This window comes from Camarhynchus parvulus, chromosome 1 (genome assembly GCF_901933205.1).
Source record: "Camarhynchus parvulus chromosome 1, STF_HiC, whole genome shotgun sequence".
Classification (NCBI taxonomy): Eukaryota; Metazoa; Chordata; class Aves; order Passeriformes; family Thraupidae; genus Camarhynchus; species Camarhynchus parvulus.
Window position 1 is genome coordinate 114,034,647 of NC_044571.1, and position 15,948 is coordinate 114,050,594.

Below are 15,948 nucleotides of genomic sequence, written 5' to 3' on the forward strand. Positions count from 1 at the left end.
GTTGCAGGGAAATGATGTAACTGAGTTTTTATTCAAACCTGCCAAATCATCGCAAGAACTCTGATCAAGAACAAGAGCCAAATTACACAACTCCACTTCCTTGTGTCAAGCAAGCTGGAAAGTACAGAAAAAACCAGAAAAGCAGCCTGATAATTACAACAGGATAAAAGAAACCACTGAAACCACAAAGACAAAGCACCAGCTTTTGACACTGTTCTCCCTCCACCACCAAAGCCCACACGAGCAATGACATGAAATATTTCCTTTTAAAAGAGCTTAGATTAGAAATACCTGCTGCTACTCCTTGCTACCTTCTCCAGAATTTTTCTGTGCTCATAAAAAATGCAGCACCACCTGTAAGCTGTTCCTCAGCCCTGGCACAGGGTGCCCAGAGAAGCTGTGGCTGCCCCTGATCCCTGGAATTGCTCCAGGCCAGGTTGGAGCAGCCTGGGATAGTGGAAGGTGTTGGAACTGGATGGTCTTGAAGGCCCCTTCCAACCCAAACCATCCCATGATTTTGAAATGGAAGTTTTTGTTCCCTCTTTTTTTCTCTATTTAAATAATCTCAGGACTGTTTAAAGTGTCCAGCACACCTGCTTTTCTTTTTTCATGTCAACATTTCCTCATAGCAAGTTGCTGTGTAAAGTCATTCCTTGAGGTAGTTCATGAGGGGAACTTACAGAATTAAGAGCACAGCATTAAAAATTATGAAGTTTCTAAAAGGATGAATAACAAAACAGTCCTAATTTGACTTCAAACATCATCTCAGACTTCCTTCTGACCTCAGTTTAAAGTAAAAACCTAAGCACCAGGCAGACAACTTATTTTTAAAAGGGTTTGTGGACTGTACTTTCACATTCAGGTGATGGCAACTCTTCCTAAGCAGCTTGTCAGGAAATTGGCAAAGAATAAAACATTACCAGGCTGTATTTAGTCAGTGCTTTGAGGGATTTTAATTTCACTGCAGAGATTGAAATGGACATAAAGGACAGATAAAAAGCAAGGCAAAAGGATTCAAATGTTTTCTGAACAGAGACCTAGAATGGCTTTGCTCCTTATTAAGTGCTGTAATTGGAAAACTAGGAAGGCACAGTAGGAACAACTCTTCATCCCACTGAAAAAGCTGGAAGCAATTTGTATTCTCTTTCCAAGCATCCCTGTTTAGTCTGTGATGGCTTTCACAGTTACAAATACAGCAGAGCAAATAATTTTTTCTTCTCTACAAAAAAATGATGCAAAATAAAGTAACATACTCTGAACCCCTGAAAACAAACAGGAGCTGTGTGCACCATGAACCTTGGTATGAAAAACCCCTTTTGCTGCCTGTCACAGAAAAGGAAACAGGGCCACAAGGTGGATTTGTGATTCATTTGTCACAGGACAGCACCACAGCAGCATTCCAGAGCCAGACACAAGAACAAACCCAGCAGCAGCTTCCTCTTGGGAGCAGCCCAAGGTGCCTCAGCCCAGCACACATCACTCTTTCCCAACAGGCTGGAAATCGCTCCTTCAGGCACAAACCAACATTGAGGCTGCAAAATATCTCCACCCCTCCTTTCTCCAACACCAACACAGCCTTTCATTGGATTTTACTGTTCCAAAGCACTGAAGATCCATTCTCCAGGCTGGCTGTGCAGGAACTCCACCTGCCTCTGCTCAGCTCAGCTCACACAGGATGCCAGGACCAACCCTTGATATCCACATCCAACAATAAACACCACATGATTCTATTTTATGCCAAGTAAGACACCTTCTAGCCTACTGAAATAAAAGGTAATTTAATATAAGGAGAAAAAGGATGGGAAGAGGCAGCCCCATCAGCAGAGCTTTTAACCCACTAGTTATCAATGCAGCCATGTCAGAGCTGAGAGGAAAATCTCATGTTTGCCAGGGAAGTGAGCACTGTCTGCACATGCAGATGGTGCACAGGGATGGTTTGAGAGTGCAGTGCCACAACTCCAACCCAAAGGCAGCAGCTGGATGCACATCATGGCCAGTGTAGGAAATGGAAAGACAAAAACTTCCACAGACACTGAAAGGTTTCATTTGCAGCCTTGCAAGAAGCTTGGATAGATGTAAAAATAAAAGTACGCAGACATTAAGCAGAAAAATTACAAACTTATGTTTCTATAGCTGTAAGTAAGAATATATCTTAGGTAAATAAGACTGTATTGAGTAAGATGGTGAAGGGTTTTATAATGTAGTAATGTAATTATTACACTAAAGTAATTACTAAAGTAAGTAAAGTATTTTATAATTACTAAAATTTAGTAAGCATTTACTTACTAAAGTAAGTAATGTATGGAGTAAGCTAAGAGTTAAATGTTATAATAGAATCCTATGTGTGTAGGTGTAATAGCAGTCCATTGGATAAAAGTATCTGCAGTGCAGCAGAATTAAGTCAAGGTGATAGGTTAGAAAAACAAAATCAACTTTGTGGCAACTTTCTATTGGATTAGAATGTTATATATTGCCCTGTAATGAAGAACCTTGTCACTACTTCAGGCTATGGCTGACTGCTTGCTCTTTTAAATCTCACAGCCTTTGAGGCTGATGTTTATTTGATTAATAAATCATTTTTAGCTCGACTCTGGTCCCTTCAATCCTTTCAATTAACACAGGGATAATAACTGGTATCTCCAAGATAATAGGCCAGGGACTGGGTGTGCTCCAGCCAAGCCAGCCCTGGCTCCCAGTGAGCCAGAGGCAAGAGAACTCACACAGCTCCATCCTAATTCTGGAAACAAGAACTCCATGAAAACCCAAACCCATGGAGAAACTGTTTATGGTGGATGCAAACAGCAACAGCCTCTGACACATTTGTAAATGTTACACACAGTAATACAGCCAAGTATCAGCTGAAAAGTTTTCATGTGTTTTTTTCTAGCTCTAAATATTATATCATTTTTGGGTAACACCTAGGAAAAACCAGGCACTGGCTGCAAAATCTGAACAGTTTGAGGAGATACTTGATGTGATTTAGAAATGTGGAGAGCCCTGAGCAGTTCAAAGATCAGCTCAAGGGCAGCTAAATGGGGAAACACTGACAGACAGCACGTGGCACTACAGGAATACCTAAGGGCTTACTAATATTGAGATAAAAAGCATATTTTCTGAATATTAATCACAACACAGTAGCAAAGATGTTTAGTTTAGACACTACAACTGCTTATAGCATGAAAAATATACTGGGTCACACCACCACTCAACCTACTGAAACAAAACCTGTGCTGGAAGGGTGAAACTCCCTCCCAAAATCCTCCCTTCCCAGGGATGTCACCTTGAGATTAGAAACATTGCACAGGTGTCTCCGTTTCTTTATCCTTCACTCCATTTTCCAGTTCCAGCATCTCTTTCAAAAATGGTAATGGCTATTCAGAGTTCTTTATTCTGTAGGCAGCAATTTCTTCCCCAGGTTACTGCATTTCTCTTTTAAACACTAATTTCACATGCTATTTTCTGTCTGGTCAACAAAAATTGACAAGATCTTGCTCCATTTCTCAGTCATTGTACATTTGCTTATACTGAATGATTCTTCACCTTCAATCGGTCACCTGTCTCTCCAGCTCTTTCTCCATTTGTGTTAATCATTCTGCTAAATAAAATAATCATTTTTTTCTGTACTTTATACAGTGTAGTTCCTTCAGGAATTTCAGAAGGAGAAACCAGGACCCAGCCAGCAAATCCCACTCCAGATTACAAGCTGCTGTTTCTGTGATATTTATTTATACATTTAAGCAGCTTCATCCTTCAATTTACATTAGAGCTTCTGGATGAACAAATTGGATGCTTTATCCTTGATTTTCCGGAAGATTTTCCCTCTCTCTCTCCTAAAATCTCCAGTAGCCACTCCAGTTTTGGGACCTCTGCCTTGCTCCAGAGAATGACCCCATTCCCAGGACACCTGGGTGTGTTCCCCAGGGAATTCTGCTCATGGCCAACAGTGCAGGAGACCTGAATTTACAGCTCTTCATTAAAAACACACTTTTGTTTACCAGACAAAGAGACTCAACCACTATAAATATCTGAGAGATGCGGAAAAATAAACCCTGAGTGTTGTCCTTTCCTTCCACAGTAATTTGGCTGGATGAAAGCACTTAAGCTTTCAGTAAACCACAATTATTTATATCAAAGAATAAGTTGCAAGGCTTTTTCTGTATGAAAAATAAAAAGGTTCAGCTTGAGAAAGGCTTGGAAAAAAATTACCAAGGCTATTTGCTCATTTTTAAAAATTATTTCAAGCACCCTTTTTGTTGTTTTTTTGTGAACCTATTCAATTCCCTTCTGGAATTGCTCCCAAGTAAGAGCATTAAGTGATGACAGCCAACCATGCATGTAAGTATGGAATTATCTTATGTAAGCATCAATTAATAATTTTATCTGCACCAGCACAAGGAAATTCTTTACAAGCATTTCCATGTAGTAAACATTTAGTCAGCACAAATATTCACATTTTACTAACAGAAAAGCACACACAGAGGGAAAAGCAGGAGAATTCCTTTTGGTGCTTTTATTTTTTACCTCACTTACCTGCTTTTCATATCAATATTCCCCCCCCCCCCAATATGCAAAGGTATGCTGATAATACAGGGATTTGTTATAATTCTATGCTATTTCTCCAATAAAACAATTCAAAATGCAAATGACAGACTTCTAGACTTCTAAGTCACCCTGCATAGAAATAATTTGTAAAGAGCAAATTCAAGTAAAGTTTGAAAATGTCAACATGTGAAATGCAAGCAGATAAAGTGTGAAGGAGATGATTTTACAATTTATCTGTAACTCTCAAATTCAAAGACACAGGATTAGTGTACATCTAATTAATTCTAGGGTGATATTTAAGAAAAAACAACTGTGAGCAATCAGATTTGAACTTTTTAAAGTGTTGTCATTTCCTCTGAATTCAAGGAGCTACTCCTGCCTTGGCCTGGCAAAGCGCCACAGGTGAGAACAAGAATGCTGACTGCTGTTCCCTAAAATCCATAGTCTGGAAACCAAGATATTTAATAACTCTAGCTCATTAATGACACCATAAAGAAGTGTTCTGATCAGACACAAAACAAAAAGGATTATGGCATATGGTACTAAAATAGGAAAAAAAATCTCCTGTTTCCTTACAACAGGAAAAGACAGGGCTCAGTTTGACAAACCTGACTCCTTTATCCAAGGGAGTTTTTCAGTCAGGTATTTTTTAGTCCTTTATCCAACTGAGTTTTTCAGAAAGGAAGTGAATTAAAAAATGAAGTGATTGCTCAGTTTTGGGGCCTGAAAGCTGATTCCAAGTTTTTCAGACACCACTGCAGGCTCTACCTTCCCTCTCACTTGTGGCAGCTCACTGGAAAAGTCAATCCAGGACTTTGTACCCTTCCAGATTTACCCAGTTCCCAGTTGTGATAATTCACTTGTGGGGAATTTTGGAAGGAATTCCAGACGGGACCTCTGAGTTGTTTTTGATGATGGGGTTCATTTTCTTATCTTCTACACAGACACGAAGGGTAAGTTTGGCTCACATCTTCACTGCATGGCTCAGAACGTCACAAGACTCTCACTTACAAGACTTTTTAAGGAGTTATTGATTAATAAAACACTGCCAACAAGGATATTTATGGTTTTGACCCAATCCTTAAATATTTCATCTTATGGACCCATGCTGCAGTGCAAGCTTTATTACCAATCATGTTCGGACACACAAACCCACAGGGCTGCACTCTGAACTCCTTGATTACCTCTTTTATTTTTTCTACATCTTAAACTCCAAACTTTTCTTTTTTCTATATCTTAAACTACTTTTACTTTTTCTATATCTTAAACTCTAAAACTCTAAACTTTCCTTTATTTAGCTCAGCATGTCTCTGCTTTAAACTACAAATCCACATCCTCTCTAAGCTTGGAAGCCTTTTCCAAGGCCTCAGACCAAATCCTGGGTTTAATTCTTGGCTTACAGGCCCAAAGTTCTGAGAATTCCCTGCATTTTTTGATTCCACCAGGCAGAAATCAGCTTCCTTACCTTCATGATGTTCACCAGGTCAGTTTGATAGTAGCGATCCTGGTGGGCATTGGCAGCTGCTAAAGTGAGGAGATAATCATTCCTGGCGTGAATAGCCTTGGAATTGCACTCAGATCGTCGGGCTTTTAACTGCAACAAGTGAGAACACAACTCACTAAGGGGATCTCTGTGACCAAGCATTCAGCAGTAGCAAATTAATTGTGTGTATATTGTGTTAATACAGTGAAAACTTTAGGGCATTTCTAGCTTTTAAGTCTTCCTAATGATGAGAGGATTCCTGATGGATTTTTCTCTCCTGCAATTGCAATTTCACGTGTGGTCTTCAAATAACAGTTTTAACTCTAATTAGATAAAAAATTCCTTGCATATATTCCATATATAATTCTATACTCTGCTCCAGAGAATGCTCTTAGCTCATCCTTTGTCCCACCAATTTCCCTTCTAAGCTGTCCCTCACCTCTACGCTCCAGACAATTTGGGGAATTTGCCTCATGAAATGAGCAGCAAAATCCAAGTTCTATACTCACCTTCACACTTGCCTTCTGCAAGCTTATTCTTGACTGAAAAAGACTAAGTTTGGACCTGGAACAGAAATGAGCAGAAGAAATTGAATGATTGCCTTACACCATTTCTACAAAAGTATTTTTTTGCTGTTTTAAGAGTGGTGGTTTAAAAAATAAGTAAGAAAACAAAATCAAGTCAATAGCTATTCTAATCTGAATAAAACTGCAGGATAAATCTGCTCCAAAACCCTCAAGCTCAAATTTTTGGTTGTTTTTGTTTGTGTATGATTGTTTAGTGTCTTCAGGTATTATAGGTAACTTTATTAAAGTTCTTTTCATCATCCCTCACAAAGACTGAAAAGATCTCAAAGGAAACCATCATTTCATTCCCTGAGAGCAATTCTGAATAACTTCTAAAAATAAAAATTAAAGGAAGAAAAAAAAGGAAAAGGGGTGTGGTGAACTTCCACAAGACAGGCCAGACTCCAAACCCAAAACATGTGTTACTGGTTTTCCTGGAAGGAAGGAAATCACCCTCTTTAGGATGTCAAAGAACAGAAAAAACCTAAAGCCTCCAAAATTTATCTCAAAAAATGAAGAACAGTGTCCTGCTGCCTCTCCTCCTCTAAATGGACTGATCCAAAATTTGAGATGTGTGGACAGAAAAGGAAGTCAGGAGGCTTTAATATCAAAAAAGTGCCAGTTCCATAGAAAATGTCAAATTAAAGCTGTTATTTGAACTTCCTTTCTAAACAAACCAACACAAACAAGTTCAAATTTCCTTTCAGGGTGTGCTTGAAATAGCTACAAAAACATATAGGAGCAAAATGCAAAGAAAACCCGGCAGAATCTCATTGAAAGCCAAATATCAAGTGCAAAACCCTAATAGAAATGTGCTTTTTGGGGCTGCAATTATTCCTGCATATGCCATTAGAAAAACATACTTGGCCTCAATATCAGCTTTCTCCCGCACCGCCTGAGCCATCTGTTCAGTCTCAAAATATTTCTTTTTGCCTTTAGCTAAATCTTTGACTGTCTCCTGTAGTTCAGCTTGGATCCTTGTCAGCTGGTCCACACACTGAAAAAAAGCATTCAGGAAAGAAAATATTACATTTTTTTTGCATCCAAATAATATTATCCTCATCGTTTTGCTGCTTTTTATGGTATTTTATAGGGAAGGATGCAGACTTCAAGTCACTCCTGGTCAATTACTCATGCAGGTCTTTTAAAACCGATCAGAACACAAAACCTTCTCTCTTCCTTTCTTTCTGCTGCTGTTTAAAGTGTTAGGATAACCCACAAATTAAACATTAAGCATTCAGAAAAGTTCTGAATGCTTCGGATGCAGTAATTAGTTGAAGCCATCAGAATACAACTGGGAAAAATCCAAAGGTAATCTACTGGAAGTGATACCAAAAAAATTATTTTTAAAATTTAAAACATGAGGCAAAAGCTGCCACACAAAACACAACACAACAGGAAGAAAAATTATTATATTCACCAATTCTTCAGACACCCTGCCAGCTTAAGAAAAACCCCAACAAAGTGGGAAAGAATGTGTGCTAAGCAGGATCTAGGTAAGAAAACCAATGTGAATCATCAGTGTCTGGAATTAAAACTCTCTTTAGAAGAGATTACTAAAGATTTTCTTTAACCCAAACTGGATTAAGCACGCAGGAGATTGATAGTCCAGTGGATTTCTATTTAATTACAGACATCACAGGCTGGATGTGGTCAGTGAAGGCTCCAGCAGCACCCAGGGGTGAGTTAAAACCTTTGAGTCCTTCAAATACCACTCCAAAAGTCCCAGCTCTTTTCATATCATCACCATCCCCCTGGCTGCCCTCATTCCAGGTGCTGAACACCCCTGCAAAACACCTCAGCTCCTTCATTACACTAATTATTAATGCATAATTAATGTAACCTCCTTTGGGAGCACTGCAGGACTGATGGGGTGCTGGGATCCAACAATCTAACACTGACTTCCCCCTGTTCCACTGCTAAAAAATAACACCCTGCCACCTGGAAAAAACCAAGTGGCAGCCAACAGGAACTGCTGGTCTTCTCACCACACAATCCTGCTCTCCCTGAAGCTGTAAACTGTACAAAGCACAGAAAAATTCCCACTAAAGGCACTGTTTGATGTGTGCAGACCAATAAAGCAATGGCTCCAGAGGGTGCATTCCCTAGAGGCTGGTTTGGGAAGTGGTGGAAGGCAGAATTTGGATTTTTGGAGACCTCTGGGTGCATCAGTAAAAAATGAAAGGTAAAATAATTTGTATGTAATGGATGGCTGACAAAGAGCTAAAAGCCTGTGAAAAGAACCAGGGTTTTGCAACATCAGTGGGAATTTTGATCCCTAAAATCTCCTGCCAGCATCAAAAAATTAAAATATCAAATAACCCCAGTTGTTAAAAAGATCATTTGAGAAGAGTTAAATAATCTTGGTTAGCATCCCTGTAGGATAAAAAATTATCATTAGACTGGATGCCACTTTAGATGGGTATTCCCATGTAACCTTACAAGTATTTTGCTGACTGAATTTTAATTTTGATAAGCTTTTGTCTGAATGGAGGTCAGAACAATTATTGCTCTGTCCATTATTTATCTGTTTGGAAGGGTGAGAGGCTGCACTGTGTAAAACAATAAACTGGTTGTGTAGGAAAATTAATCCTGCCAAGTGGATGATAATTCCATGTTGTAGGAAAAGCATATCACTGTTGGAATACTCTGAACCAGAATACTGCCCTGATAATTGTAATAATTTGTTCTGCTGATTCAGAAGCGCAGGAATAAAGGAACTTCTATGACTTTTAAAAATGTAAAGATTCCACTTCTGCTGCTGACTCATGAACACTGAATTATCACCACTTGCAGAAGAATAAAGTACAATTATTTACCAGTAAGAATGCCATAAAATTGCCACAGCGTTGTTTGGAAAGCTTCGCATGAAAATAAAATTCCACAGGACAATAAAGTTAATTTTTCCCTCACAAAACAGAAATTGTACGTTTCTAAGAGCAGAAAAATTTGTTCAGAAACTGAGAGCTCACATAACAGGAACATCTATTTTAAATTTGTAACCAAGTATTTTACAAAAAACTCCTCTAGAACACAGAACCAGGTACGTTCTTTGTTGTCACGTTGTAACAAGGACAGATAAAATGTCTGTTGTTTGGGTTTTTTCTCTTTTAATAAATAGGACATCTTCCACTAGTCCAGGCTGCTCTGAGCCCCATCCAACCTGGCCTTGGACATTTCCAGGGATGGAACAGCCACAGCTGCTCTGGGCACCCTGTGCCAGGGCCTGCCCACCCTCATAAATGCAACAAGCAATTAAATTAATATCCAGCTCACTGGAACTACACTATTTTCTCTGCAGGGACAATTACAGATAATTAAAGAGATAATTAAAGCAGCTTTTGGAGCACTTACTTGTGATAGTGTTACAGGAGGTGGCTGGACAGTCTCCACTCTCCACCCTGGAGATTGCTCAAGCCATTCCTCCATGTTTCAGATGAGTCTTTTCTTAAAATCTGAACTTTTTCTAACAAAAACCACTTGCAATTGTCACTGCAAACCCAATGCAATGCAATTTTTACAGCACAGTGTGAGATTTGCTGAGATAACATTTGACCAACTGATATAATATTTTTAGGAGACTCAGTTCCAAGCAGTTGTAATTTGAGATACAGCTCAGAATTTTGATCCCTGTCCAACAAGGTGCATAAGATGAAGAGTACTATAAGATGAATCTTATACCTATAAGATGAAGAGTACTTACGTATCGTAGAAGTGCCACAATAAAAGATTTCAAGAAGCATCTTTTTCCTCAATAAAAATGACAATAGTTTAGAGGATTTCTTAAAGCACAAATACCTTCTTCAGCTGCTGCTCCTTAAAGCACCGGACACTCCTGGCTGGTTCAGAAATCAAGTTTTTATAGTTCTCACAGATATTGAGTCGGGACTGGGCCACCTGCATGGTGCCTTCTAAGAGTGATTTCCAAACTGAGTACATGCTCCTAAAATAATGAAACACAGAGAGGGTGTGGGAAGGAAGAAAGGGAGGTCACTGAAAATCTGGATTTACAGAATCTCCTGAACTGGAAGGATCCTCCATGAGGATCGGAGTCCAGCTCCCAGGCTGGTCTATGTGACAGCAGCACACATTTTTCCAAGGACTGCTTTTAAAACTAAATCTAAAGCACAATCCTTTAGGCTGAACCAGCAAATATGTCCACTTTTAACAAAACCTTTCATGGAAGTTGTAGCAAAAATAAAGATTTTCTCGCCTGTTCCTCTCTTGTGATTCAACTTGTTACCAAACGTTTTGGGTTCAGCACTTGGAGATGGGTAGGGAGGGGTTTGGAGAAGATCTCTGACACTGTGGGATCTCATGGGTGTTATGGGAGTGTTTTATGTACACTTGAGACTGATAATTCAGTTTCTTTCTTTCTAAACGCACAACCGAGGTGAGGGTGCTGAAAGTCCCAAACACAAAGCTGTCAATTTCTTCCTGCTTGAAATAAAACTTGTGGAAATACAAAGAAGACATTAAAACAAAACATCTGAAAGCTTATTACAAATATTTAAGAGGTGCTGTTCAAAGGCTTTCAGCAACTGAGTTATTTCTGGTTTCATGTTTTATCCACCTTTCATGTTAATGAAATAAAGTTTGTAAACAACTGTCTCCTGCTTTGCCTCCTCCCTGCTGTCAGATCCGATCTTCACAAAGAACAGCCTCATAAAATGAGATCTCTTCCTCTCTTTTCCTGTGAAACAATCCACACACTTATCCCTCTAGCCTTAAAGTTATCTACTAAAATCTATACTCAGATACAGGCATTAATACTCAAAGAGATGCAAATTACAGTTGTGGTCCTGTCAAGCTGTTTTGTTTCTCCCATCTTCCTAAATATTCAAGTCATAAACATCTATTTAAGACTAATCTCGGGAAAACAAAGCTTCTCTTTTAACTGGCAATGCTCTACTACAAAGGAAAAAGAAAAAATAGCTACAGAAAAGCAGTGATTCATTGTTAAGTAAAATAATGACACAAATTGAAATGATAAATACAGCAATTTTGAGATCTCCAACTGGTAAATTACCTATAATCACTTCGTTCCTCAGCTCTAATTCCAAGCCAGTCCTTCTTTAAGTATTGGCTAGCCAGCTTCTGAATGCTCTGTTAAAAGAAGGGGGAAAAATAGTTTAAAAAAAAGGTAATTAAAATATAATTTCTGCTCTTACGTCAGATAATTGAAAACCCAAAGAAGCAAACAATCTCTAGCTCAGCAAATGTACAAATTCCCACACTCAGAGCTGGGACTGTTGGAAGGGAAAGGGCTGAACTTGTGCCACCTGTGAGAACCCCAATTTCCCAATTTGTATTTCTCTGGATCAGGACAGGGGGCTCCCAGAATCCAGGAAACATCTGGATCATCACTTACGAGCCCACCCTGACATGCCCAGCTCGGATCATCCAAGGCTGCTCCCAGGAGGAGCCCACTACCCAGAGCATTACACCAGACAAGAGACTGACAAATGCAGCTCATCTTTAATTATTAATGTTAATTGCACCCTTCAGTCTCTGAGCTTCTTTTTGCATGGCCTCAGGAAATCAATAACAACATTTTCATACTCAAGGTCAGAAAGCAGCAGGGTTTCATTTATAACCACACAGGGAAGGGGAGCTGCTCCACACCAACCCCTCCTCTGGCTGCAGATCCCATTTTCCTCAATATATCCATATATACTCAATTTTCCTCAATATATCCATATACATCCTATTTTCTTTAATATATATCCCATTTTCCTCAATGTATCAATGTATATCCCATTTTCCTCAATATTTATGCCATTTACCTCAATATATCAATATACATCCCATCTTCCTCAATATATCAATACACATGCCAATTTCCTCAATATATCAATATATATCACATTTCCTCAATATATCAATATACATCCAAATTTCCTCATATATCAATACATGTCTCATTTCCCTGAATATATCCATATATATCCCATTTTCCTCAATATATCAATACATATCCCATTTTGGTGACATGGGTTGGTGGTGGGACAACAGCTGGACTCCAAGTCCTTGAAGAGCCTTTGCAACCCAACCCATCACCACAAAAACATCTCAAGCTTTTGCGTGTTATTCTACACAGTAAAGAAGTGGAGATCTGGGTGAAAATTCCCTCTCCAGCTAAGAATCAATACCCCAGGAGTATTCTGGAAAAGCAATCCTGAGGAAGAGCCTGGGGTGAGACATCTTTGCCCAGTGTCATTTATTTACACTTTCCATACCACGTTTAAGATGCAACAACCTTTGAATTACTCCTAAAAAAAATTAGAAGTAGCTCAAACAGCACAAGATTTTATTCATGTCTCACAGCCCACACAGTGGTAGAAATTTATCACCAAGCTATGATTTGATCAATGTGTTCACATAGAAAAATTAAATGTTGCTAATAGATCACTAGAAGCAAAGTCGTGCTCCCTCATGTTTTTAAAAAATGCGAATTCCATTAGGTAGCTGTTAAAAAATCCCAGCTAAAAGGAAAAACAGCATTTCCTTTAACCCTGGCAGAGCAATTTGTGATGGGATTTGGAGCTTCATGACATGCCTCCACCTGGTGCTAATTCCATGCTTCCACCATTTATGCTTCAGACTCCACTACAAGATCTGCCTCAAGATGCTGAACACACATTCCCCAACAGGAAAAAAATCTCACTGGCAGCTGAGGACAAGCTCTGCCAAAATTAAGATGCAAAAAAAGTCACAAGAGGGATAAATAAAGCTATTTTTGCCCAGAGAAATCCTATCACTGATGTCAGCAAATAAACCATAAACCCAGAGGGATTAACCATTTATTTCCAAACTGAACAAGCTCAGCAACAGAACTACTCAAAAAAGTGAAGAGAATAGGGAGGATAAGAGAATCATGGAATATCCTGAGCTGGAAGGGACTCACAGGATCACAAAATCCAACTCCTGGCCCTGCACAGTCCAACAATCCCACCCTGAGAGCGTTGTCCAAAGACTCCTGGAGCTCTGGCATCCAGGAAAAAATCAGCACAATTTCACACACACTCAGATTTGTATTTCCCAGGGCTGCAGCTCCTATTTGATGTTTTCTATCACCAGACCTCACCTCAAGTCTATTTATTGATATTATCTACTAAAGCCAGTTGTGGCAGGTATTGGGGAGGAAAAAAATGTTAAAATATTTGCTATAATACCTACAAAAGGGATCACCACTGGAAAAGGAAAGAGGGAGATGACCCAAATTAAAAGATCATTGTTAGTAGACTTTTTAAAAGTCATATTAACGATACTTTCCAAAGCAGTTGTAAGGTTTTTATCTGTAATAATAACTGAGAGGTGCTGGTGACAGCAGGTGCCCAAAAACCCCATTATTGATAGCAGAAAGCATGACAGACACAGCTGATGTAACACTGACTTTTGGGACTATCAGGCAGCCAAATTCAGGGCTGCTTTTCATTTAGGTGGTTTCGGTATCTTGCATCATTTTGATCCCTTCTCTTTATCACAGCATCTTTCTGACATGATTATTTCTTTTTTTTCATTATTTTGTTTGTTAAGTTCTCTTCTGGCAGGCAAACACTCCACAACAGAGAGGCTTCAGTATCTCTCTTTACTTCTTCTCTGGGAAAAGCAAGGTTACTCCCAATTAAACTGACTTCACGGGAAGTGTGGAAACCACTTTTACTAATCAACAGCTGCAAATTAACACTCTCCATCAGCACCTAGAAAAAGTCACAGTTTATTATGTATTAATTCTTGTTATCAGACCCATCCATTGCTGATGTGCAAAAGAGCTTTGCTTTATTTTACTTTTAAATGGGAAAAAAAGTGTTGGGAATGTTGCACTTTGTCATTATTGTGAGGTGCAAGCACTGTGGAAAATTCTGCTTTATTTCAGTACTGCTGGTTCTTCCAAAATAAATTTGACAGCTACACCAAGACTCTCCTGCCACTGTAAAAACAGCCTTTTGGCTGATATCAGATATTTTCAAACCCATATTTTTAGCTGTAAGAGAACAAGACTGTATGGGCCATTCACTGATGATCCTTGTGGGTCCCTTCCAGCTCAGAACATTCTGTGAAATGAATGAAGCGATCTGTGAGGACTGGATGAGGATGAAGGGGAATTGTCACACAGAGACTCCTCAAAAAAATCACAAAGGACAAAAAAACCCCACACAACCAAAATGCAGAATGTCTACATTTTGAAAAATGCTCCTACTACACAAATGAAGAAATTAGGTGTATCCAAACCAACAAATTTCAGGCACTTCCCCAATGCCCTCAGCTTTTTTTCTCAAACCAGTGAGATTTGACCCAACTTCAGGGAGCCTGACTCACTCAAACACAGCTACTTGGGGCCAAAAATTCAGGAGGGAGCTTTATCAATCACACAGATGTTTGCTTCACAAGCTTCAAGAGTAACTTGGAAGAGATTTTACACCCTTGCCAATCTCTTGGAAACATTTGGACAGGGAGAAGGGAGCAAAAATGCAATACAGCCTGTGAGGTGAGAACTCTGGTTCTTGAATCCAGCAGAACCATTCAGTGTCAGTATTAAAGTCTGGGATAGTGATTATTTCAAGTGATGTTTTATTTACCAGAGCTAGATTAACTATTTTAATGAGAATGAAGGGACTCAGGCAGGGATTCCAGGCAGGATGTGACGTGGCTCCACTGGCACCACAAGCTCTGTCAGACACAATTCAGAGGGTTTTAGGCAGCAGCCCCATGGCCAAATGAAAATGAAAATCCCTGGAACAGGCAGCACATGGACTTCTCCAGTGCATCCTGGCACTTCCCAAAAGGTGCCCTGACTGCTGATCTGCACTGCCTTTAACATGGTTAAATGAGAAATAAAAGAGGTTCCCCTGTGCCTGTGGCATCAATAGCAAAATTCCCTGGAAACATGAGGAAAGGCTGGTTATCAAAGGTGAAGCTGCACCCCTAACCATGCTGCTTCTCCTTCCTCAAGATGGGATTTTCCTTCCCACTATCAGATGATCCCAAGAAAATATGGAGTTTCATTCATTCATTTCTTCATTCACAATTTTGTTCCAAGCCACTTCATTTCTCTTTTTATTTTCAGATATTTGAAGCATGACAAGAAAGCAAAGAAAACAAAGTGGGAAGCTAAAAAATTCATGTACAGCAGTTAAATGTCACCTCAGGCACTTCTGCAATCAGGTTTAGCAAAGGAAACGTCAAAGCTCTTCTCATTCACTTTGTTCATTTGTTATGAAATATTTGTTAAAACTGTTGCTTTATTTGCAGCATCTTAATTCTGTCCAAAACAACTTGAATGAGATATAATTTAACTTTTCCTCTCCCAGCCCTTCTTAAAAAAAAAAAAAAAACTGGCACTAAGTTTGTCCT

The 15,948-nt window shown here is 39.2% G+C and overlaps 1 protein-coding gene across 4 annotated transcripts in view; it reads right to left on the bottom strand.

Annotated features, from left to right (window-relative positions):
• Nucleotides 1-15,948, bottom strand: part of FCHSD2 (FCH and double SH3 domains 2) — a 120,759-nt gene that overhangs the window by 48,296 nt on the left and 56,515 nt on the right. For all 4 annotated transcript variants that reach the window (XM_030945194.1, XM_030945106.1, XM_030944932.1 and 1 more), the window contains exons 4-8: nucleotides 11,621-11,697; nucleotides 10,390-10,534; nucleotides 7,455-7,588; nucleotides 6,535-6,589; nucleotides 6,008-6,136 (exon numbers count right to left, since the gene is read on the bottom strand). In XM_030945194.1, coding sequence (XP_030801054.1) covers nucleotides 6,008-6,136; nucleotides 6,535-6,589; nucleotides 7,455-7,588; nucleotides 10,390-10,534; nucleotides 11,621-11,697 — 540 coding nt within the window. The remainder of the gene's footprint in view (nucleotides 1-6,007; nucleotides 6,137-6,534; nucleotides 6,590-7,454; nucleotides 7,589-10,389; nucleotides 10,535-11,620; nucleotides 11,698-15,948) is intronic.